Source organism: Pagrus pagrus (genome assembly GCF_965226575.1).
Source record: "Pagrus pagrus genome assembly, chromosome: 3".
Classification (NCBI taxonomy): Eukaryota; Metazoa; Chordata; class Actinopteri; order Spariformes; family Sparidae; genus Pagrus; species Pagrus pagrus.
Window position 1 is genome coordinate 11,034,943 of NC_140187.1, and position 26,621 is coordinate 11,061,563.

Here is a 26,621-nt window from a genome sequence, read left to right on the forward strand (position 1 = left end):
GGAGCTGCCACTCACATTATGACAGCACACCGTGAAATATAATTTCTGTGTGATATATTTCCTCACAAGAATATTAAGCTTTCTTTGGGGAAAAAACAGGTTAATAGTAATGTGACATGTGTCATGATGCCGCTCAAGGTGAGATTGCTGAAAGATATTCCTGCAGAAGTTTTATAGACTGTTTATCATAATGCTAATGAGAACAAACACATTCAGCATAGAGACATTCTCGGTGATTGAGGACAAATCGGGTGGATGTTTGTCACTGCTGTGTTTCACAGTGTCTTGTTTGTTCCGACAACAAATGAGTCATTCGCTAAACAATGGGCTCTGTTACATGTCGGTGAATGGTAATTGTCAATTATGCCAATCAAAATCCAATTGTCCGAGCACAAATCTTGCATTATTTAATTTACATCTAATGTTCTCAGCCAAGCTTGCAGACTTTATATCAGATTACATTATCCTCTGTCGCCACACTTTTTAACCCCTGTGTAAAGCAGGAAATGACAATCACATAATTAAGACAGTTTCATTAATTAGATGAAAGGGAAAAGCTGAGAGTTAACGCTCTTAGTTATGACACAGATCAGCCCATCAGATCAGCGAACGTTTCTGCAAAGGTCAGCACAGGCAGCTCGGTAAACAGTTTTCAGGGATGCATCACCACGCTTGTGTGCATTCTGTCTAAATGAAAACACTTTTTTTTCCCCACTTGGTACAGGCTTGCCAAAAAGAATGACTTTGATGTCAGTGGCAATGTCAAAGGCTTAGATGAAATGATATCCACAAACATCTTTATTTATAAACAAGACATTCAGCACTCAGAAGCTGACAAGACACTGGGGCCAGTGGGCTGCGGCCTAATCAGCCAAGCGGAAAAGTCATTCTTCTCCATTGCCTGGAGATTAAGCTTCCTCTCAGGAGTCATGTTTAAAGATGTATCCAACTGCATGGAAAGTGCCACTGGGTTTTGTTAATACAGACCCCACATCATAGCTCTACGACCACACATGAAGCCCTCAAATAGGCTCTACAGGCTGCCATCACTCCACTTTACAGTAGCATAATACTACCTACAAACTTGAACTCGTCGGCTATATGAAATTAGCTACCAGGAATTAACACCATTAGGCCACTAACACTTATCTGTGCATCTATCAGTCTTCACTGACTATGTAATGTCAAATTGACTGAATGGGAGCATCAGTGATTTCAGCAACAATCTCCAAACCGATCGGCTAATATCTGATGAGTTAGAGTAAGCCTCTCTGGGCAATGACCAACGTTTCGGGGCTTATGGTGTAGCCAGCAAATATCTGGATCAAGGATATGCAAGACTTCCTCTTCTGTGCGCCAGTCATTGTTAAAAGTCTGATTAGCAACTTGAGACTCCAGATTGGAGTTGGAGGAACGACTCTGATATTTCATAGTATATATAATTTTTGAAAAGCTAAATTATTGTCCGACATTCACGTGTTCCACTGTCAATTCTGTCAACTGTTAATTGTTCCATAATCTTAACCAAGTAGTTATTTAAACAGAAACCACAATCTTTGTATAACCATTTTGTTTTATGTGCTTCATCTTTTAAAGTAGCTGTGTCGGATCAGAAAGGTTTGTTGTTGAAACACTGTTTAAAATGGTATTCAAAAACAAATTATGCCATTCCGCCAAATGCTGCTGCGTTAAAAGTTTACAAAGCATTTTATATTTTTTGTTCATTTGGAGGATTTGATGTATAGTATTTCACACAGGTCACACCCTGTAGCAGGTCCTATACAGTAGGTGCCAAGGGATAATGGAGGTGTAACTATAGCTGCCGCCATAACACTGAGAATCACTGTCAATCAGTGTTGCCAGATGGGAAATGGGTAGCCTAAATATGTCCAACAGTCTGACAATTATCTTAATTGCCTTCTAATACAACATTAAATTACAAGACAGCGCGACTGGAAGCCTGTTCATATTCTGCATGAAAACAGTTGAAGCCCATGAGCTAAAAAAAAATAAACACCTGAACTTTGTAGCATATTATAAACAACTTGACATGAACACAGCGTATCATAGTGAGAAAGTTCAAGTTCCACCTGCAAGTTGCTTTAGATGAGTGTCGAGCGGCGGGAAAGAGAGAGACAGCAGCTGAGCATAAGCATCACAAAATGGTCAAATTATGGCAATGTTGGATTATTGATGATACATTGCACGGACCGCAAAATTACAATACAATGTACCATTATGATAATTATCGTAGACCTGGCCACACCGCTGTCAGTCCGCTTGTAATGAGTACCCAACCTTCATGCTATGATGAGTTTGTACTGTCACTCTTTTGTTGACAAACTAAACCTCTTTTGGGATCATTACCAGCCACAACAGCATCATCCATTAGTACTCCGTTCTCATGGGTCAGAACATTGTCGGGCACAGGTGGTGTGATCCCATTGCAAGACTGTCTCTAGCTGTTTATGATTAGATAGGAATGGATTATATTCGAGCCAGTGGGTGCATGGATGTAAACCAAGGTGAATCACCTCACAGGTGTGACTAACCACAGACAGCAGCTGTGTTGTTTGAACTTCTGATGTGGCCATTTTCACTCTGCCAATAGGCTCCAATAGCTTTGACATCCCTGAAGGTTTGGATCATTAAATGAGCCCTCTCTTACATTTACTTCAAAGATCCCCCTCCATTATCTCAGCTAGACTTCTTCTGTCCACTATCAATTTATGATTGACTCACCAGGGAATAAACGCAGCAAGTTTCATTTATATTCCCTTGAGACCGAGAGCATAAACAGATTTGGAGCATAACTGAGCTCATTATGACACTTTTAAATCTAATTATTTGTCAAATAAATTGTTTGTTCTGAATGATACCGTTTCTTATGAAAGACAAACACTGAGGCGCGTGTTTTTAATTGAGACGCTGCCTGGTACAAAGGGCCATGCAGGCAGTATTTGTAAATCCTACATTACTTAATTTAAATTTCTAACACTCATGCAGAGAATACAGATCTGCATCATTGAAAAGTGTGAATGCTGGCTGAGCTACCACTTCTTGTTTGGTCACAGATGATAAAAACAAACCTTATTTTACACTTATTCTATCTATTCCCATTTGTCGACCCCAACCTTTTCTTGTCACACCAGCGCGCTGCCTTTGCAGATCTTTTCGGAGACAAGACAGCAAACATCAAGTCAGTTGAAAGACCTTCACTTTCTTGTCTGCAGAAATACAGCACACTGTCATTATCTAAGTGAAGATTGGCTGTTTTCCTTCAGCTTTGTCTTGGCTTCTTCTGAGAAAAGCATGCCTGGAACATAAGTAACAGTTCTTGTCAATACAAGTGGAAGAGGATGGCCAATCGGGACGGCTCCAGAACTGGTGACAGTGACGAAAGTGAAAAAAACACGCATTAGCTTCAAGACATGCTTGCTCATGAGGATACTGGTGGAAAAGCAGTAACACCATAGTGATAGGGCAAAATCTAAACACATATTCCAGCTGGCCAAGAGGAAAGTGAGGGAGTAAATCAAATCGACACTCACCAGGAACAGAGAAAGAAAGTGGTTGGAACATATGCCTCAGCTAATCATCCTTAGCCACCTGCACACATGGGCATGTTAAAAAAATCTAGGACATGGACTGTAAGGGGGTGGGAATTTAGTGGATCCATGGTAGTCAGCTGTCCATGTATATGGAACAAACCCATTGCACTTTGCACATAAGGGGGCCAAAACTATTGAGTGCAGTGACAACGACACAGTAATATCAAGAAAAGACCAGAGCATAATATCTCAGATAGCCTGCCACCCAGCCCAATTGGGCTGTTGGACTTTAATAAGGGCTCCAATGTCTCTGAGGGCTTTTCACACTTGATATTCTTACCCCATGGCTAGCCTAGCCACAGCCCCGGGCTGTGAGTTGAACCTGGGATAACCTAGCTCCGTTTCACACACACATCGTTAACTAGGGGTTAACCTAAGCCCACGGCTATGCGTTTCACACTGAATTTGTACTAACCATTGACGCATGTTTACCTTCTGGAATGACTGCTTTGTTTAAATTTAGCCCCATTTCATCCTGGCAAGTTTCAGCCCCATGTTTAGATGATTTTCAAGGGATAAACCTGCAAACTCTAGGATAATTCTGTGGACCAGCAAGGCCGAAGAAAATGTTGGGGTTAGCGCACTTAAGAATGTGCCAGGATTGTGCCAGTGTAAAATCGGCCTGGGGCTAAGAAGGTACTACGAATGCTTTTAGCCCTGGGCCAAGTACAAACGTTTTCTATTCTAACAGGTACAACATCACCTCACTAGACTGTACTGTGGTGGGTAAGACTAGGCAAAGATCCAGGCAGTAGCTCAGGCTGGCAAATAACATATGCAACTGTCTGAAAAGTGGCCAGATCTTCCACCGAGAAGCTCAAGTTGATTAGACTGGAGAGTTACCCAGGTTAATGTTGTCATATGAAGGCTGGAGAAGCTACAAACCATTGTTGGAGCAAATGTGCCAGAAGCAGAGGCCTGACAAAGTCATTGCGAACAGCAGCAACACCAGTAACAAGATGTTGTACTCCCAGGTGCTGCAGGAGGTGAGGAACACACCGCCCCAGTGACGAGCCAGAGTGCACAAGCAGACAAACCCATACCTGACTCCAGATTAGTTAGTTAGTTAGTTAGTTTGTTCAGCTCAGCTGAAGAAACAACTGGCCACGATCAGGGCTTTGTCAATGAAGACACCATCTTTCCATACAACTAATTACCAAGTAACATCAATGTAGCAATGGTCACAAAAATGAAAATAACAATTGATGAGCTTGATAAAGTTCTGGAGGTTGAAATTCAAATTACAGACACAACGGCTTTTAAATATACTGGTACATTTCTTTGAAAACATAACTTTGCTGCTTCTAGCATCTGGTCTGTGTCAACTGCCACTACATGCAAATTTCAGTGCACTGCTTCACAGGATCAATGGAAGCCTATAGAGCCTGATGACGAAGCTTTTGTGAAAATGGAATCGCTCAGTGAAACTAACTCTAAAAAAAACCCTACCTTTCTTTCCTTCTCTGTACAGTTCAACACAGATGACTCCCTCTCTGATTACTTCACCTCAGTTTGCAGTTGGTTATCCTCACCGTGTCAATATAAGGTAATTGGATAAAGTGGATTGAAATTAATGTACTTCAACAAAACAATCAGCAGGCATGCAGGTGCCTTCCTCCAGGATTAATAGTGTTATTTCAGTTGAGTCGCCACACAATCAACAACAACAAAATAACTCCCCATTTCACTCAGCCGGCAATATCGCAGCAGATATTTCTAAAGCATCACACTTTGGTGGATATATGTATTTTTCTCCCCTTGTTTATTTTGAGTTGGCTGAGTTGGAAGTTGTTATGCACAATTGTATTCAGATGGATAAATAAAGTTGTTTTGAATTTTCAATTGAAGCTTTTTTGATTCAAGAGGGCGGATGCTCTTGTATTGGTAAAAAGGCTGGAGGGAAACTTCTAATGTCACAGAACAGAAGACTGCTTCCTGTCAGTTCTGAGGCAAAATTACACCTTTTTAGTATGACTGTGGTCAGCATATTTTATGTTGTGGAAATTGCTGAAAATTTAAATAAATTTCAAAGTCTATTCAAGTTGCATGTTAGATATTGAATCACTTAAAACTGCATTTTTTTAATACTGTGGATGATATGATGGTCAGTCTATGGTAGATGAGTGCTAAATGTAACACACTGGACTGTGGTTGCAGTAGCTTTGGTCCCCACAGCTTATTCATCGATCAGACTTTAGGCATGCATGCATTTTATTTTATGTTGGAAGGGTAAAAGAATGCCACCTCGGTCCGGTATTGATTAAAAGCAGCAGCACAGCACAAGTTGCTGTGGCTCTGGCCAGGCAGCATCACCACTCGCTGGGGCGACAAAGACTGAGATGCCCGTAGTTATGGTAACGTTTGTGCTCCAGTTTCCCCACCTGCACCTATTTCACTGACAACTCACTTTTTGCTGGATTTTGCAAATGCCAGCACAGAGGGAGAAAGTGACAAGGGAGTAGTCATCTTCAAAAATAACCTTAACAAAATTCCAAAACATTAAAGACAGGAGTTCACCGACGTGGAGATGTATTTTTTTGGTGTACGATTATAAACATTAAAAGGTCCCATATTATACTGTTTTCATCAATTTCACACAGCTGTCAGAGGTCCAACAACACTGTATTCGAAATGTACTGCCCCAAACCCATCCGTGGTCCTGAATTTCAGCTGTCTAAAGTGAGCTCTACTGAGAGCAGCTGTTTCTGTGCCTGCACCTTTAATGCTAATGAGCGCCGTCTGTCAGCGCGTGCCTTGCCTGCTACGCGCCCCTCTCAGGGAGAGGATGCCGCTGACGCTAGCGGTAGCATGCGCTAATGTTTACGGTGGATGTATCGCTATGGTTCGCCGAGATGCTGTCGTTCAACCACACCAGTTTGACCCAGAATCGGACCCAGAAGGAGAGGCTCAGAAAAATACAGACTCTGCGGCTGCAGCAGGACTCCCCAACACAACCACCCGGCTCCCATCCCCCCCTGACCTGCAACAGGTAACGTCTAAAAACAGCTAGCGAAAACTGTGTTTGTCTCCAGCACAGTCTCCAAACTCTTGGACACTGTTCGCATAGTCTCTGTCTCCAGTCTGCACATGTTTCTAGACTTTTTACTGCGACAACCAAGCTCCCTCGTAATATTATTAACATTAAACTCGCTTCAAACGCCGTTGCATAGCGGACCGAAGCGGAGCTAACTAGTTAGCCAGTTTCAAACTGACTTCACCAAACTCGTAGGCAACTGTAAATACTATCAACACGTGGCGACACTTACCTGTAGCTCGGGTGCAGTTGCTGGGTCCCGTGTGGTTGGGACTGATCCTTTTAGGAGGGTCAATGTCGAGGCAAAGCCAGCTTTGTACTGACTCTCGTTACTGAAGCAGTCCGATGTGAAGCGGTTAGCACACACAAACAGACCTTAGCCGTCACGTTGTCGTTAAAAATGAAACGCAACCACTGTCTCTTCTGTTCTTCTGTAGCTGGGACAGAGTATAGGCACTTATGTTGATTTTTACAACCAACAGAGCAATTTGCGTGTCTAGCTCTGAGCGACGACATTGCAAAACACTGCTATCTTACCGCTGGACACACCGACCTTCACCTCGGGGATGAACGCCCCCCTCTCGGATATCTCCGGGGAGAGGGGGGGTGTTTTCGCGCAGAGGAGGCAGGTGTCGTGCCAATGTAGGTTTCCCCTGGCCGCGGGAGCGCGCATTCATTCAGCGACGGCGGAAACAGCGCTGTGCTTGCTTTCAACCAAGTAACAACAATTGCATTGTTTAATTCAATGTTCTGGTGTTGTAATTATCTACGAGGTTTTGCAACATGGCCATCATATCAAAATAAATGCTTTTATTCTTTTTACGTCGTAACGTCGTACTACGTACTGAACGGAAAAACCAAGGCAATAATTTCCTCATGTGATTGACATGTAACACGCTGTAATTCAAGTCCTGGTATGGAATTTGTCGAACTAAATAAACGTCGATATCCAAAATCAAGATCACTGTGATTGTTTTCTGGCTTCAATTACATCTATTAAATCTACTTCACTCGAAATGTACTATAATGGACAGATGAAGCCTGACCTTTGAATGATTTATTTTATGTGTACTTCAGATACTACTCTATAATCTCTGTGATCATGAACAAGTTTCCTCTCTTCTAACCAAAGATATGGGGGGAAACATGTTATTTCAGACTGTCAACTTGTCTGCCAGAATTTGTATCCCCCCATATCTTTGGCTAGAAGAGAGGAAACTTGTTCATAATCACAGAGGTCATAGAGTAGTATCCGAAGTACACATAAAATAAATTATTTGATGGTCAGGCTTCATCTGTCCATTTTGAGGGGGGATACAAATTCTGGCAGACAGGTTGTTAGTCTGAAATAACATGTCTCCCCCCATATCTTTGGCTAGAAGAGAAGAAACTTGTTCATTATCATGGAGGTTATAGAGTAGTATCTGAAGTACACATAAAATAAATCATTCAAAAGTCAGGCTTCATCTGTCCATTTTTTTTGGGGGGGGGGGTTACAAATTCTGGCAGACAGGTTAACAGTCTGAAACAATATGTTTCCCCCCCATATCTTTGGCTAGAAGAGAGGAAACGTGTTCATAATCAGAGATTATAGTAGTAGTATCTGAAGTACACATAAAATAAATCATTCAAAGGTCAGGCTTCATCTGTCCATTATAGTACATTTCGAGTGAAGTAGATTTAATAGATGTAATTGAAGCCAGAAAGCATTCACAGTGATCTTGATTTTGGAAATCAACGTTTATTTAGTTGGACAAATTCCATACCAGGACTTGAATAACAGCGTGTTACATGTCAATCACATGAGGAAATTATTGCCTTGGTTTTTCCGTTCAGTACGTAGTAAGACGTTACGACGTACAAAAGAATAAAAGCATTTATTTTGATGGGTGGGCCATGTTGCAAAACCTCGTAGATAATTACAACACCAGAACATTGAATTAAACAATGCAATTGTTGTTACTTGGGTGAAAGCAAGCGCAGCGCTGTTTCCGCCGTCGCTGAATGAATGCGCGCTCCCGCGGCCAGGGGAAACAGTTTCTGTCGGGGATACCTACATTGGCACGACACCGGCCTATGAGCTGAATCTGAACAGCCTGTGGGAGCCCCGTTTTACCAGCGGGTGGGCTGCAGAGACCATGCAGGACTCGTTTGCTTTCCCCATTCTGGGAGTTGGTGGGCTCAAGGAAGACCAGTTTATATATGTAGACACCAGAGAAATGTGTTTTTTATAATATGGGACCTTTTAATACATAATTTGCTGTTAATGATGAATTGTGTATATTGTCAATGCAGTTCCTAATGGAGTGAAATGGGGATGTAACCATTTTAACCACCAATAGTTTGATCGTTGCTTATACCATGATCCAGGTGAATTCTCGATTCTGATTGGCTGGAGGATGTCGATTAACTTATGATATACAGACACCTCTGGAACTGAATGTATTTCCTGTCAATATGATAGTCAGTGACACTTGGAACCAAGTAATACACAGTGTCACAGTGAATCATCAATACATGTCACATGTACTGGAAAAAAATATTTTATGGATTTCCAAAAGCCTACTGTGAGATGCTCCGGCACTGTATGTGGTAGCGAAGTGTTTCCTGCAGGTGTACTCTACCGGTCAAAATTCCAAAACTAATGAGCCGCAGCTTTTCTCCAGTCTTTGAACATCTTGTGCAAACATCCAACTGCAGCCATTGCATCTACCACAGCTGGAGAGGAGTGGTACATTATAATTTGCCATTTAAATACAGTGGGGAGAGGGAGGAAGTCCTAATTGCTTTGTGAGATTACCCCTCTGAAGCAGATCGGGGGAAGACAGATCACTGGACTGATAGGGACCAAAGGTGTAATGACAGGTGCTGTTGACTGAGCTAGGCAAGTCCCCCATCCCATTCACATTATCAGCCTATCAAGATAGGAAAGCAATTTCCCAGCCCTTCATTTCATAAGCTATGCATATCAATGCTCCATTAATCAAATGATAAAGTTCCCAAAAATCTTCCCTGAAACACATCCTTCTGCTCCCCTTTAGGTTACTGTACACTATCAGGATTATCTTAAGGAACTCCTCTCTACTGGGCTATACTGATGATGCGTGTGTAACATAAGATACCTTAACTGATACAGCCAAATAGATAGCCTTATTCTTTTCTACAAAATGAATACATAAAAGGGGCAACAAATATAATTTTAGGATATCTTTCAATGAATACGGATTTAGTAGAATTTCCATGAGTATGTTTTGTAGCAAAGGGACTCATTGATTATTCAGTATTTTTCAATTTCACTGTGGGTGATCAATTGAGGGTGAACAGTGGAGAAAAAGTCTAAGATGAAGACTGACAGATTATGCGATCACCACATTATGAAAAACCCTCACATTTTCTCCTCTTCACTGACTGTAAAAAGTGGTTGAGGCACGGGGGGAAAAGTGCTTTGGTGGGAAGAAAAGATGGAACGGTGTCCCTCATCTATTTCACGGCTCGATAGTATGACAGGTAACTAGTGAATGGTATGATTGATTGCCACTTTGTTAAACAAAGCAATTAAGTAGGAGAGTAGAGAAGTTGTTGCTGTGGAACGCAGAATGGCTTAAATAACAGCAACCACTGGAAAGACCTGAAAGAGGCACTAATTAAAATGGATGATAGAAGAATGTGTCGCAAAGATTTTTGACATCGCATAATACGTATATGCAAATCGCACACAAAAATGTTCACATATAGAAAGCCATTTTACGCATTATAGAAAGCCATTATAAGCATTTGTACCCCACCTGCACGATAAATTAGCAAAAAAAAAGAAAAACAACTTCTGGAATACAATAAGTTTAGCTATGAGATTCAATGCTTTCTGAATTTCACATTCCATTAACCCATTAATGTCAATCAATCAATCAATCAATCAGACTTAATTTGTATAACACATTTCATACAGCAAAAGTAACAAAGTGCTTCACACAATGATAACAATAACTGCTGCTGCTGCTTCCACGACGGCAAGTGTCTGAGTCTGCACGGACCCAACAAGTCTGTGCAAAACCTGACGACCCATGCCACCCCAGCGCAACCCGACAATGCCCCAACGAGTGTCCCATGATGCCACAGAATGCTGGCCTTCTCAGTCCCCAAGCACTACCCACAAATGCTCAAGGGGGCCCGGGGCCAGAAGACCATAGACTGAACAATAGCCCACAACAGCCCGGAGCCCACTCCTTTTCCTTTGCAACATTTCAAGAGCTAAGCTGAGCTAAGCACAAATACATTGACATTTTTCAAATCGGTCAAAGTGAGTGAAGTTTAAGAGTTGTGAGTAACGACTTTTTTCTTAACATCCTACTTTAGTCATTAGTCACAAGGGACCACCAGAATCTTTTTCTATTTTCTTTTTATATGAATGAATAAATCTAAGTGACGAAATATGATATAATGAAGAAATAGCTGTATCTCAAAAAGTACAGGAAGTTCTATCAAATGTTTGGTACCATTGGAATAAGAACAATTTCAAAAATATGCTCTGATCCAGAGTAAATCTGATATTTAGCATGTCAATTTTTTGCATGATAAAAATGTTTCCTTAACATATAGATATAGTCGTTGGTGATTAATGGGTTAAATCTTTCTCACTGAGAAGTAAAAAGGCACAAAGGGAAAAATAATCAACTGATGCCTTCTCTGAAGTGGAAAAAACAACCCCTTCTCTCCTCTTATCAACAATGACATGTACACAAGCCTCACCAGTTAAAGAGCACAAGCAATCAACATACCCTTCAATCAGGAAATGCTAACCAACCTAACAAGAGTTCGATTTGTTAGTGAACTGGCTCACAGGCTAATAGAATCACAGAGTCCAGTTAGTGAATCAACACTATTGACGTGTCTCTGTCAACCTGATCAGAGGACGATCTCACCTGGTGGAAACACGTCTTACTTTCTGTTTTCCTTGCGTTGGTTTATCTCTGACACAAAGCATGCTCACTCTAATTGGTACACAGTGGAGAAGAAAATTAAATGTCTTTTTTTTTTTTTCATTGAATAGCTAGCTACTCAGCTATACACAGATGAAGCATGCATATTTTGACAAGCGTGTTGCACTGTGACTTTTCTCCACTTTACGCTGAAAAGAAAGATCCTCAAGGAGTTTAAAATGTTTATTTTCTGACATACGTCTATTCATTCTTTCACAGGATTTAGAATCTTTTTGAAAGAATAGGTTGCAGAGGCTACACATGTGAAGGCTATAGTTTATTGAAAGAGAAGTTGCCTGATAAGAAAAAAAAATAGTCTTGTTACATCAAGTTACATCAGTGCGTCACCCATGAAGGGCAGTTCAAACTGTTTTCATTGTCTTTCATAGTTGAAAAATGAAGTGATTGGCTGCATCGGTGGGCTCTTTGGGAAGTTTGAAGCAAATCAAGTCATCGCCTCACACTCCAATAAACACACACACACACACACACACACACACACACACACACACACACACACACACACACACACAAAAGAGAGAGATGGGGGGTGGGGGGTTACTACTCCATTAGATGTGTGACAGGCTAACTGTGGGAACCTGCACGTTTGTCCCCTGACATTACTTAGAAGCAGAGCACAACACTAGATAGACCTTGTTAGCTCTTGCCTGAAGGTATTGATTTGATTTTACCTCAGGGGCTCCTCCCCACCCCTGCACACAACTCTTGTAGAGAGCAACCAGCTAGAGCTCAAGGAGCTCTTGTAGGACGTGATGTAGAAATTGCATAATGGGGAGAGTTTAATGAAGGCGCCCAGTCGGGTTCTGAGGCTAACATTACTTAATTAAACAGACAGGGTTAGTTTGCCCACCGAGACAAAGAAAATACAGGCTGATAAAAATGACAAACTGTAAGAGGATCAGGGGGCGATGATCAGATCTGGTTTCAACAAGTTCAGGAAGGATGATAATTAATGCTGCTATTAGGAACATATTGGAAGATAAGAATATACCCGCTTTGCCTACCGTGAGTAAATTAAATACACAACACGAACAAGGTAATAACTTATGAGCTAAATGCCTACACACAGTGAACACATATTTGGACATCTGAGTTTACAGATTCTTCTACATTTTTGGAAATCCGTTTCCTTCCGATTCAAATACACACTAACCAGTTTTTAAAAAAATATATTTATAGTATCTCCAAGACAGGAAATGTGCAGTATTTATACTAGTAATTGGTCTTTCATATTGACTTTTGTGAAGTTGTGGGAGGCAGAGATTACAGGCTTAGCAAGGTCTCAAACCTTTCCAGGAGCACAGGGGATTATGAAGCAAAGATTCCGTCTTGTCTGAAATAAAAAATCACCTCCCTTCTTCCTATTTTTACATCTGCAGGGTAAAATTGGCTGACTTTTCAGTACGGCTTTGCTGGGTTTAATGAATGACATGCACCGCAGAGTGGATGAAATGTGAAAATGCCTCTTGCAAACCTCAACCAAGTGTTAAAATAATTTCGCCTCAGGAGTATGACTGTATCAGCTCAAGCCAAACAGCTGATAAACTGTCAAATAGTTTTAAGTGAACGGCTAATTTTTGTCTGCTGTCTCAATGATGCATGTCCAGTCTCTAATTACATTTGCAAAACCAATAATTGGTTGTGTTTACAGGTCTTTGGGAGTACTAACGCATATGTGAAAAAAGGAGTATAAAGCCTTTTGTGGCTCTAGAGGGAGCTTTGTGTAATCTGATAAATTGTGTCCATATCACTCAGTGGCTAACGTGCACTTGTGAAAATCAATCCAGGGGCCTGCATTGTACTCCTACAACATTGTTGGACTCATTATAGCCAGTTTATAAACAAATAATCAAAATCAATACAGCAGAACCAGAGATATCACCTTTTTTAATCCACGCATTCTTCTTACTTTTCAAAACCTGGTGCCTACATTACCCACAATGCAACCGGGTAGGAATTAGTAGAAGTAGAACCCAAATTCTGACTCTGACAGACAGTGCAACATAAAACCTGATTTATGGTATAAGGCACTAAAACAAAGTGTTGCTCCCCTTTCGTGTTGTGCACCTTGAATTGTTTTTGTGTCAGGGATGCCATTACTTTTTGTTATGCAATGTGATTAGGTAACAAACAAGCTGTAAAAAGTATATGTACACATCACCGAAGCATCAATTGATAACGTTACGTGGCTCTTTAATATCTGTTGAGTGTCATTCATTAAAACTGTCAAGGGCACTGAGTACCTCAGTCTGTTCAGTCGAGCCATTGATGGCAAAAGCTGATATTTTTCAAATGACATAAGAGAGCAGTCGGACGTAATATTACCTGCCAAAGACAAAATTTTTTGAGTTAACGAAGATTGAAAACTTGTCTGGAGCGACCCACAGTCTTTGAGTATGTATGTGGCAGTCCGTCAGCTGAGCTTTAAGCTGCACAGGGAGACAAATGTACCATGCACTAACTCCGAACTGCATAACACTCTGTATTATAGAAGACAATAACAGGATCTCTTTGTTTGCTCCAGATGACCTCAGTCTCCTCATTAAGTAAATGCGTTGTTGTTCCTTGCTAGAAATATAATATATTTGTGCACTCCGCGATAAAGCAGTGTCCACATATAGTAGATGCCCAAATACAGTATTCAAACTTGTTATCGGTCTGTTCTGGGCAGTAACTGGAGGATGCAACTTCACCAAACGACAAAATATTTCTTGTCTTCTTTGTATTCATAACAAGTGAATCAAGCAATTCAGCAATGGATCCATACAGTACATAGGAGATCATCTGCAGTGCCTTACAGAGACAGCATTGTGGTGCCATGTGAGAACTTCAATATAAATGTATCAGGAATATATTTTTTCCAATCGTCTGTGCAAATGTGAAGAGCAGAGGTGTGCTCACACAATCCCGGGGTGCTCCTGAATTGTTAACAATGGAAGTTCAATACGTCTGATTAACTTTAACCATCTGTAAGGAATGATGGGTACCGCTGAATCACATCATTCGATTCATTTCTGTCAGCTCTGGCTTGACTTTTGTTGAATGCAGATGTCATGGGAACAAGAGAGAAATCCATGGGAAATAAGAGAGAAAGATAGGTGTGACCCTGATGAACAACTCGAAGCTTTGAATGAAGGCTTTCAATTCAATGTGCTGCAATTCTAACACAACCTCCTTTGGGCCAGCATTCATTAAATGACACAGATCATATCTAGAATATGAATGAGTGATATTGTTACTGGGCTGTATTTTCTACACAATGACACTAATAAATATGATGGCACTATAACAGTTGAAGGAGCTGTAATTGTTATTTTCATATTAGAATGAAGGTTAAATAACCCATGTCAGTAACCACGTCTCTCCTCCACCTCCTCCTCATGCAGTAAAAGAGAGAAGACAGTTTCTGGTATCCCTGCCCAAATCATAAATTAGCTTAATAAGTGTATTTGAATTGAGTGAGTCCATCTACTGCAGAAGTTGCCATAAAGCCTTTGTGTGCCAACGTGCAACACAGTGGCACTGACAGAAAGCTGGTTACGCACTGCTGGAGAACTTGAGTTGGTAACAGCAGGATGAGTAGAAGCACTGTGCTCTTCAGGTAGATGGGCTTCGCCACTTGAAATGAGAGAGTTGTGGAGAAGTGCTGCCTTTACTGTCACTGCAGGGGCAAACAAAGCACCAGTCATATTAGATATTGATATAGTTTGCGGCATAGTGTGTTTTAATGCGATGTTTGAGGGGAAATGGGTGTCATGGGATTAATAAAATTGGGTCTTTTCTATTTTCATCTATTTTATGACATCACTTGTATGCCATCTATACGAGTAAAACATGAATGTCTCAGGAAGTACAACTGCAGAATATAATTCTACAAAACATTCGTTAAAATTCATTATTGTGCGGTTCAACAGACAACCTGATCAGTACACAAATCACTCCGATTCCCTAAAACGATATTCTGCGGAAAGATATCGCTCCGAGAAACTCAGTCATTTTGAATCAAAAGCTAAATTAAATAGGTTTTTTGATGGATTTGCAGTGCCATCTGAGGGGCACACACATCACGAGGAGACTCATATTAAAAGGAATCTTTTTTGTATTGTGAAGCCTCTGACATGGTAACCTTCTACAGCTCACCACCCACAGCCTGAAGCCCAAAGCCAGTGATTCAGACTTGGCTGTTTCATCAGTCACCATGTCCAAAAGCAACATTGTAAGGGGGCCCACACTGTCACAGGAAATATTGTGTGAAAGGAGACGAGAGAGGGAGAGGGCAGGAATACCATTGTGCCCTTAATGCATTTCTTTGATAAGACAAGAAAAAAAACAAAGATAAAGGAAAAAAGGAAAAACTCCACAAAAGCATCCATTGTCCCCGTAGGAACTGCTTAAAATACAAAACAAGAGGAGGAAAATAAGTTGAAAAGGGGTGATGAGGAGGAAAATGCATAACCCAGGGTCAGAGGCAGAAGACAGAGGTTCGTCCTCAAAGTCATTAATTGCCTGTGTGGATTGCTGCAGCCTTCAAACACACACCTCCCCTTCCTTTCTCCACGTGTCCCTCTCGTTCTCACCCCTCCTTCTCTGAACGCAGTTAGCCAAAGGTTTAGCTGGAATCTAAAACTATTACAGCTGTGCAACCTCAGTGAGTAGCCAGACTAAAGAGAAGTGACAACACAGTCTCGGGGGAAGGTTGACAACAGAGGACAAAGGGAGTTAGCGAGAGCAAGAGAGTAACAGTGGAAGAGGAGAGGGAGGGAGTGAGAGAGGAGAGCAAGAAAAGCAGATGGAATGTAGCAAAAGGGAGGATGGGGATTTAAGCAACATGAGATGGAGAAGATTTTAGAAGAGCAAAAAAAACAGATGCGAGGGAGGGAGAATTGGCTTTGCGGAGACCTTTGAGCAGATGAGAAGAAGGCCAAAGGGATGATCGCTTATTCTATTCATGCCTTATGGTCATACATGATATTTGGGATACTTAACCACTTCCCTGACAGTGTTTCAGGCCAATGGTTTATGATCTTCACTACTTACTTAGGTTAATAACCTTAACCTAAATGCCACACAGTGATGATGAGCCCTGCCTGAGGCAGTTCACCCTTAAATTAATCATACGCAAAGCAACAAATCTTCCCGACCTAAAGACAAAATATGTGAAGTAAAATTCCATGCTTTGGGTCTGCTGCCAGGCAAAAATGTTAACAAACAAAACTGAAAATAAAAACAGTTTATAGTGATGTATATGCAGAGTTTGACACTTGAAGGCTGTTTTCAAATGAATTGCTAAAAGTATAAATTTTTATCTGTTCTTACTGTAAATCTCCTTTTGGGAGGTAGGCCTGTAGGCATGATCTGAGACATCACAACTAGTTCGGAAGCTAATCCTGGTCCAACGTTCAGCGAGCCTGATGTGGACACTTGAGGCCTCTGGTGCTAACACACTGAGAATGGACTTTAAAGCAAAGCAGGGACAGCAGTCTTGCTGAAATGACGTGACATGCTGACGTTATTCTCAAGAGAAAAGTCTCATTCAAAGATATGTTCAGAAAAAAACTCAGTATTTAACCATTTCATTGATTTGGTTTACTACTTGATTCCACTGGGCACGTCTCTGCAACTCTGCAACAATTTGACTTTCTTGTGCTGTAGATCCACAAAGGTCTACACAGAGTGATTTGACATTGGATCCTCTATTCTCTTGTGTCTGAACAGCTACAGCAGCCATGTAGCGGCCATTACGTGACGCAGACGAGCCCTGTGGAATCTCGGGGTAAGTGTTGATTGTGTGAATGTAAGCCCATCATGCAGATTCAACACAAATTGCTAGAAGATGTGTTTCTCCTCCTCATGCTACATCTACAACCTCCAGCAAAATATCCCTGTCGAGGATGATACTAAAGGAGTCTGTCATATTCTCCATCTAGAATGTACAAAGAAATGGTTTAAGCTGAGGCTCCTCTATAGATTGCAAGTGAAAATTGGTTTGGATACACATATATTGTCTGTGTTTAATATCCCCCCACATTTGGTACATACAAAGTCTCCAGATTTTCAATAGGAGATTTACATGCTTTAAGTGCCTTTCTGAAAATTCCCACCGTGTCTTGGATAGATGAGAAAATTACAGCTATCTGACGCTCCACCTGGCTGTTACGATGCACAATGATAATGACTCATAAGCGTGCAAATTCTCTATGTGTTGCTCACCACAGAGTAAACTGTTGAGTGTTTATCTTGTAGGGACTAGTGAATGGGTGAACGGTTTTGGAGCTGTCCTCACAAAATAGCCTGGAAGAAACCAACACAACTGAGAGACGTACACACAGCGATGGATTTTTATGAACTGTGACTCTAAATTCAATTTTGTGCATTATTCTGTCACTCGCTCGAACATAATAAGGGACATCAGATTACAGCTATTGCAATGATACTGATCAGGCGTGATTAAAAAAAAAAACAGTCTGAGGTTTTGTGTAAGCACAGCACGATAAGAACTTATTCTTGCTCTGTGCCCTTCTAATAATGCATATTAAACTGTTAGAAGTAAGCACCTATGAGAGTTTCAACAACACACTCCCCTCCACACACAAACACGCACACGCAGGCCACACATACACTCTCACAATTTACTGGCCCTGCACAGTAGCAGAGGGCTGATTACCATTGTCAGAGGACTGCAGACTCAACACTTTGTCACTTCCATAGTTAGTGCAGCTCTGTTGGGCATTATGGATGGTGTTCATACTGAGCTCTTCCTACCTGCCATAATGATATAAACCAAGCACATCATCCTGAAAGAAACCAAAGACTATCTATGTTCAGCAACAGCAACATAATTGTTTTTTCCTACCACTCCCAATGCTGCAGGCACGTGCATTTAGACAAATACACATGAAAAAAATGGATACTTGTGAAAACACAAATTTACCAGCCCCACATGTTTCTGTTGCAGACCATGACAAGAACAATTATTTACAGCTATGGCATAAGGATGCACTTGTTGGTGTTTACACGCGTGTCCGATTAGATTTACATGACCTTGCCCCATGCACAGTAATTGCAACAAAGATTAATGTAACCCACAGAAAGACATACATGGTCCGAGGATGGATGACTTGAGTCCTATCAATCACTTTTGAAAGCTGCGTGAAGGAGGAAGAGGTGTGAGATTGGCAGACTGTTAACCATGAAATTCACTCTCACCCACGTTTAGAGGGTTGCAATTTTCTAGAGAGATTGAGTTGAATCCTTTACACTCACATGTCACATACAATATATATGTATGTGTGTGGAGGCATGAGAGGGCCCGGGAAAGGTTCTCTTTTGTAATCCCAGTGTACAAGTATTAAAGGTGCACTACGTAGTTTTGGGGATGACATTTTAACGAGAAGAGAAAGATCTTCTTTACTCGTTTCATGATTTGATTAACTGAATAAACAAACTGACCTTAAAGCACAACACCATTTCATTCCATGTGGCGGACCCTGCCATCTTTCTAGCTTCAAACAGTGTTCTGTGGACCTTTATTTTCCTCTGAGAACAGCTTGTTTATTCAGTGATGGAAAAGATGAATATTTCTGAGTTTGTATTATTACCTCATTAATATTGGAAATATTAAAATACTTAATATTATGATTTCTTCTCCAACACTACATAGTCACTTCTTTTACATTTACAGTTGAGCAATTCAGAGCTTCGTGAAGTGGGAAAAAAGTCAAATTTTGCCAAAAGCACATTATACCTCAGCACTATTGGACTTGGCAAATAGAAACATAATGTACTACTTACACTACTAATGAGTAAAATTTCTCATTGGCTCGTAGCAAAGCTCAAGGCTGTAGATACACACTATGCTGTGGTGGTAATAAGCCCTACAAAAGCCCATATCAGTACTCTTTTTTTTTTTTTTTTCCCTTATTCCCAATTAGGGTATGTTTGCCATCGCTTGTTAATGACTTTTGACAACCACTGCCTGAATCTCAAGGCCGTTCTCCTCTGCCAAGATGTTGGGCCATTTGCTGGTGTAGTATATGGATATGTTCAGTAAATTATATGGATTTCTGTGGACGTCGGCTGTGAGGGCCTGAGGGGTTCTGGTTCATCGGCCCGGGCAGTGGTCACAGAGAGGGGGAGTGGATCGGGTCAGTGGCAGCCGGCGAGTAAACAGGAAATGTGTCAGACGGGGAGAATGAACACAAACTACCATGATAGGAGTGCATGCAGTCAGTTATAGGGTCGGAGAGATACAGAGAGCTGAAGAAAGAGAGGACTGGGAGAGAGATGATGGTAATACTACAGCTCTCTCACCCAATTCTGGATTCCCCGCAGCATGAATTAACATTTCATATTCAGAGCAGAATGTGAGTCGCTCTGGCTCTGCTGAGAGCTCAGTGAACTCTCATAAACTTGGCAAGCTCTGTGGGTTTCTACACTGGCATTTATAATTAGCCATCCACATACAGCCTGCGGGAGACAGACTATGTATTTTATTATTATTAATATTATTAATATCAAGACAATGGAATCTATCAGTGTCACTGCTAACCAAACAGAGTCTAATTTCTGTTTTCCATAAGAAATAGCTGTGTGTCGGTGCAAAAGGAACGTCAATCAGTCAGACAGTGTAATTGTTCATAAATCTTTTTTGAAGCTCTTTTGCAGTTTCAGTGCAACCAGTAAGTCTATTTATAAAAGCAGTTAGTCCTACAGTTGATTTCATGATTATATTTTCCTCCATTATGCCATGATGATGGAATAAACCTTTTGTTTCAAACACAGCTCTTTGCAAATGTGTTTAAAAAAAACAACAACTATGTAATTCCTTGCATTTGACAGGTAATCTGTTTCATAAAGGAACTGACTTTTTGTACCATTTTCTGTTGTGCAGCCTCATTATCTACACAATACCATGTCCAGAGTGCAATGTCTTTGAATGCGAGTTGTCTGATTCAGTATGTTCTCGATAGTAGCCTCCATGTGGATGCGTGTGCACGTGTGCATGTGTGCATGTGCAGTGCATTACACACAAATATGTGCCCTCTTCTGAAGTTGCTAAGGTCAGGTTTGCAGTGGCTTTGTTCTGTTGAAGCGCTCTGTATAGGGCAGGCGTGCACAGAGGTGATGAAAGGGTGCTCGCTCTGACAGCATCCTTACAGGGAAGGACTTAATGACACGTTCAATATCGCAAACAGTGTCGTTAGGAACAAACAAGTCCTGCCTCCTCCGTCTCCATCATTGATGGGGAAGATAATTGTTGCCCAATTTGCATAAGAAATGCTGTCGAACCGATTGGGGTCTTGAGCAAATAAGCATGTACATAACACCAGTGATGCGTAATTAAAGGTGAAGAGTTACTGATAATTAACCAATGACCTTCGTAAATATCAATCAAAATGTTATCTCCTGATCAGAGGGCAAAGGGAATGGAAATGAGTGGAACAGAGAAGGGAGGGAAACAGCCGACTATTACTTTCCTGTTTCACACTACTCTCATATTTATGTTATCATGCCTGAGCAAAACAGATCAGGGCTCTCCTCGGGGTCAAACGACTGTCAATAATGGACTGTAATTCCTAATGAGTTGGAAAAGTAACCTTTGGAATGCATATTTCTGTGTCATCACAAAGTAATGCAATTGCAATCCATTACTGCCCACAGGGTCATAGGGTTAGGAGGTGAACACAGGTTTGATCAAATTACCCGTAAAAAAAGAAAAAAAAGAAAGAAGATAAAACCCCCCCCAGGTTTTAACTCTGTTCAATTTCATGAACTCACCTTAATTGATTCAGGACTGCCTCTCTCCAGCTGGCGTCAATCCATCACCAGCGCTGCCTGTGTGGAATGTAATACAGCCACCAGTTAGGCAGGCTGCATACCTGCTTCTGCTTGCTCTCCTCCACTTCCCTGCCCGTGTCATTCCCTGTTTGAAAGACAGATTGTATTGGCCTCCTCTCAACACACAAAACCGACACCCCTCAGCCGTATCATAACAAGCTGTAAATGAACTCAAATGCTGCCGTCAACTGAAGAGCAAACTGGCAATGGACATGAGCATGTATCCTTTCTCCTCTTCTTTTTTTCCCCCCTCCCTATTTTTCAACCATGGGCGAGTAGTTGGATTTACTGTTTTAATAAAACTACCATAATTCTTCCTCCTCTATATCCACCAGCCACACATTTATGGTATCATGAATTATTCCACCACACAGTAAGGCCAGAGTTATGGGAACATCATCGCGCATCACCACAGATGTATCAGCGTGATGAAAAATTACCACACCAGACGCTGGTGTATGGCTCTGACACGTGGATAAACTGTCGAAAGGACTTACAGTACAGAGCAGAGAGAGCAGGAAGCTCTTTTTGCTTATTGCTGTATATTCTACAGTAGACTCAGACATCAGTCGTCGCTTCTGTATTTCCCTCTTCAGCCTCCCAGAGATGGCAACAGGTTCTCGATCACAATAAATGCCTATAACAGGTGTTTTCACAATAGTTCATTTCAAAAGTCTACTTTTTTTTGCCTCTTGTCTGGCCAAACAGGCCCTTTAAAATCAAAGCATTTCAAGCAGAATAGCATTGTTTCTGATTAAGTCGCTGTCAAAATTCTAGACATTAGGAGTCCAAAGAGAAATATATTCTTTTTATAGAGGAATTTCAAAGCAGTATTTCTGTTATAGTGAAATCCCAAGGCAGGGAGCTCTCCATAGATCCTCTCTGATGTCAGTGTTCTTGACATTCGAAATAGCACAAAAATGAGAGCCATCTATTTACATTGTATCTCATGGCAAAGCTTGGCCTGGCACTGCCTGAGAACTGTTCGGCTAATATATATTTCTCTGACAGAAAATCACCCATTGTAGCCCTTCTAAAGGCCTACTGTCAGAAGTGTGAAGAGGAAAGATAATTTAATTTGTTGAAACTACCCATGAGGGAGACCCAAAGCCATTTTGAGGCCCCAAGCAGAATCTGATTTTCCCTCACTCTGTTTAAAATGTAAGAGCCGAAATGCTGCCATAGAGTGCTTTTCAAAACACATACACGAGACAGGTGTTTGACAAAATATGGCAGCATTTACATGAACGTTTTGTGAAAAGTAGAAGCAGCAGAAGCAGCAGAAGCAGCCACCTAGCCCATCAAAATATAGTTTTTTCTGTCCTCATCAGAAAAACAGAAAAACAAATTTTGATTTAGGGACACGTGAGAAAACATAGTTACATAGTGTAATGTATGGTGGATTACATGAGTAGTGTACTTATTTTAACCCAAACCACAATCTTTTCCTAAACTTAACCAGGTAGTTATGTTACCTACACCTAACTTAACTGCGACTGTATGACGAAGGTCTGGTATGCCTGTCCCGTACACTACAATAGCCACTACCTTTAGGGAGTCATTGGCAATCAACCTATTCAGTATGTGGCTGTGTTGCAGATGTAATGTCAATGTGTACTTGTAAAACCCAGCATTTTCTTAATGCTGAAATTGCAAAAATGTGTAGAAAGAGGTGATAAGAACCTTTTCCCTCTCTATTTTCCTCCCTTGTTTTTTTTTTTTTCTTTCGAGTCAGGCATTTTGTTCCATAATGTCTGAACGGCTATAACAAAAAGTCCCATTATTTATAGAAAGATATATTCTGTGCCTGCAGGCTGCTTTTTTAATTTTTAAACCCACAAGTTTGACTGTGGAGTGAGACTCTGACAGTTTTACACTGTATTTGCATTATAACAGAAGGAGTCAAGCCTTCTGCATCATATTGAAAATGTACTTACTGACTTTTTATTGCTAAATATTGTTTTTGTGCTGACAATTTCATTTATGTTGTTTTTGAGGAGAGGAATTCTATACTCTGCCTTACATGTAATGGCACGGATATAATCAAGCAGTAACCGCAGAAGATGACACATCGTAAAAACTGTCCACGATGTCCTGAATCTCCCCCTAAGCTGTTTGACATACGGATGATCTGTAGCTACACGGCCAACCGAATGTCCCAACAGCTGAAGGATCACTGTTCACCCCGTGAACCATTTCAGCCTCATCTTTCTGGGCTGCGGCATTTCTCCCAGCTTTTTGCCTCTAACTCACTCCATCATAATGTTAGACATGTCAATCAGAGACAGAACACTCATCTCCCAAGGAGATTATATGTCATCAGGGGATGGAGGAACTTGCAAATCCCCCTATCCTTTCACTGCTCCTGTTGAGGGCTCGAGGAGTAGCCTATCTCCTCCTCTGTGATTAAAGTGGGAGATTGAGTGTGTTTGCGCAGCACACAGAGAGGCTCATTACAATGCACTAGCATGTTGTTGGAAATAGCCCTGGCCAGGAGCTGTAATCCAGAATGTGCTTAATGAGGGGCCACCCAGCCTCTTCATCGGGCCCAAGGAGTCAGTCAGACCTGGAGGGGCTACAAAGAAGGAGAGGGAGAGAGAGGGGAACAGCGCTCTCCACCAACATATCAATCTTCACAGTGATTGAAAAATTATAATGATAGAGCTCACCGCTGATATTTTGGCCCCTCTGTCCTGCGCTGCCTTTGCTTTAATGAGATTCACATCAGAGGGCTGTTCAGAGGAGAAAATCAGAAAGTATGGAGAGTGTTACAGCGTGTTTCAGCAACTTATAAACAAAGACAACGCAGGAGGAGGCCTGATGAGATGTTATGGTGATTAAGGTAATACTGAAGAGACTATTGGAATCATTAAGTCTGTGTCAGGCACTATAGATAGGGTGGCTTATTCATCTGGAGCCTCATCACAGGCTGGGTAGCTAGCTTGCTATAAAGGACAAGAAAAGGCCAGCATTTGGCTTCAAAGAGTCAGAGGCATTAATTGTGTCGGTGAAGGAGAGGATATACAGTAAACCCATCATAACATAGTCCGGCAAATGTAATGCTAGCAGGCAATGAGCATTCAGTCAGTGTTATCTTGTCCAACAAGTAATCATACCTCTCTGGCAGGCCAACATCAATGTATGCCTCTCCAACAAGCTAGAAGCCGACATTGATGTTAATTACATAGAGTGCGTAAAAACGTTAACTTGTTGGTGTATGTGATCATATGTCACTAACATCACCAACATACTTTAGTTATATTAACCCAAAGTGTGATCTTTTTCTAACCCTAACCAAGTAGTTTTTTTGCCAGAACCTAACCAAACCATGGCCAAAAGTCAGAATATATCATGCTATGTGAAAAGCTCGCCAGCATGCATTATTTTCAAAGTCTAACCGGAAATATAAAATATTGGTGCTAATTTGACCACAGAGGGGTAAGTGGAGCATTACAGTTTGAAGCTTATGGCCACTGACCAAGCACCCATATTTGACAAGCTGGCATTGAGAGCATGGTTAGCATAACCAACAAGCTACCATCTCCAACAGTACTGTTTGGATAGCCTTCCAATCCTATTATTCAGTGTATTTTTTCCCCCTGTCTTCATTGTCATTGCCATACGTACCTTACAACAGTGTTGCTGCCATTTCTGGCAGTTATTTTGAATTTAGGGTTGTCCATGCCATACTAATCTGGGATTCTTGACATGGGAAATACTTTGAGCGGACGGTTCTTCAAAAGGATACATTCTTTTTCGGAGATAAGTTAAGGTTTTTTCCTCAGATCCAGTTAAGAAACTATGTCTGCAATAACAAAAAAAAAAAATATGAATGTGATCCTTAACTGTGATAAGATAGGATTTGAGACTGAGCAAGTTAAGGTAATGAAGCCACTGTACTGAACACACTACACCATATGTCTGTAACACACAGTTCTTTAAATAGATAATAAGTTGTGACACTTTAGACGACAAGCTAAAGCTGATAAGGATTGACATTTACAGAAGGGAAGATTTACCCATGAGAGCTGCCACAAGGTTCAAGAGAAAGTCAAAATCTTAATAAATAGCTATCATGAAACACTCTGGATGTTTTGTTTTTTTCCAAAGGGCTTCTCATAAGAATTGTGCATTACATGTTTTTATGTGCCTTGAGGCAGGAAGTGTGCTTTCAGTCCGACTGTCTTCACCCTGAATCCACATTTAAAATGCAGCTAACTTGATGACCTCCATTTCTGAGCTTATTTTTGTACAATTTAATTTAACTTTTGTAGATTTAACCACGGCCTCCTTATTCTACGACATCTAACCTTGCTTTGACTGGTACAACCCAACTCACTGGCCAGGCCCACTGGACAGTCGCCCAGAGCCAATGCTCAGCCTGTCACAAATCAATTATTGATCAGCCAATTTCAAGTAAAAACTTTCAGCATTAAGAAAAAACACAAGTTCGAGGAGAGGCACAGCCTAACACAATCTAATGCAGTTATTCTTGTTTTACTGTCAAGTAACTAGTGGAGGTCTTTTGCATTAACATTGCTAGAAAAAAAAAAGTTTTCTCCTAATGGACTAGTGTGTTATATCCTGCATTTAACAAAGCATTGCTACACCTTTATGCATAGTTATGACTCATTACAGAATGCTAATTAGTTATTTACTGTAACTGGTGCTAAAAACACAATTATTTGGCGTACTCAAACACAATTTGATTTGTTAATATGACTTATGTGCTTTTCCCACACAAAGTCAATAGAATCCAGTGAAGTGGATTACTCAAAAATGAATCACTTCTGTGTGACATTACATTTTCAGAAATTCAAGTTCAGTGTTTTTCGCAGTGAAACTGTAATGGATGAGCAGAATAATTTTGTCTGAAAACAAAACAGGTCTAATTTGAAGAGACGCCACGTACAAGTGAGTCCCAAGCTTCCAGTGTTATATGAAACGTCCACGGAACAATAGCCTGATACATAATTGAGAGAAAATTAGTTTTTCTCACTCTCTCCCTGTTTTTTTCGATGCATCTCCCCACAGGGGTGGGTCCGCATATACATATCTATCAATCCCCCTGTTTTTGGGGGTCTTTTCAATTAATTTACTTAATATGTTTTCATCCCCTGGCTTCTATCTAGTCAAAAGGAA

At 41.0% G+C, this 26,621-nt stretch overlaps 1 protein-coding gene across 2 annotated transcripts in view; it reads left to right on the forward strand.

Moving 5' to 3' along the window:
- Positions 1–6,373: 6,373 nt before the first annotated feature.
- Positions 6,374–26,621, forward strand: part of LOC311254519 (uncharacterized protein) — a 134,913-nt gene continuing 114,665 nt past the window's right edge. Inside the window, exons 1-3 of one of the 2 annotated variants that reach the window (XM_084348321.1) lie at positions 6,374–6,600; positions 17,358–17,415; positions 17,886–18,072. In XM_084348321.1, coding sequence (XP_084204447.1) covers positions 6,397–6,600; positions 17,358–17,415; positions 17,886–17,932 — 309 coding nt within the window. In that variant the 5' untranslated portion in view covers positions 6,374–6,396 and the 3' untranslated portion in view covers positions 17,933–18,072. Of the gene's footprint in view, positions 6,601–17,357; positions 17,416–17,885; positions 18,073–26,621 lie in introns of those variants that run through there. The other variant, XR_014622259.1, reaches the window with a different exon arrangement.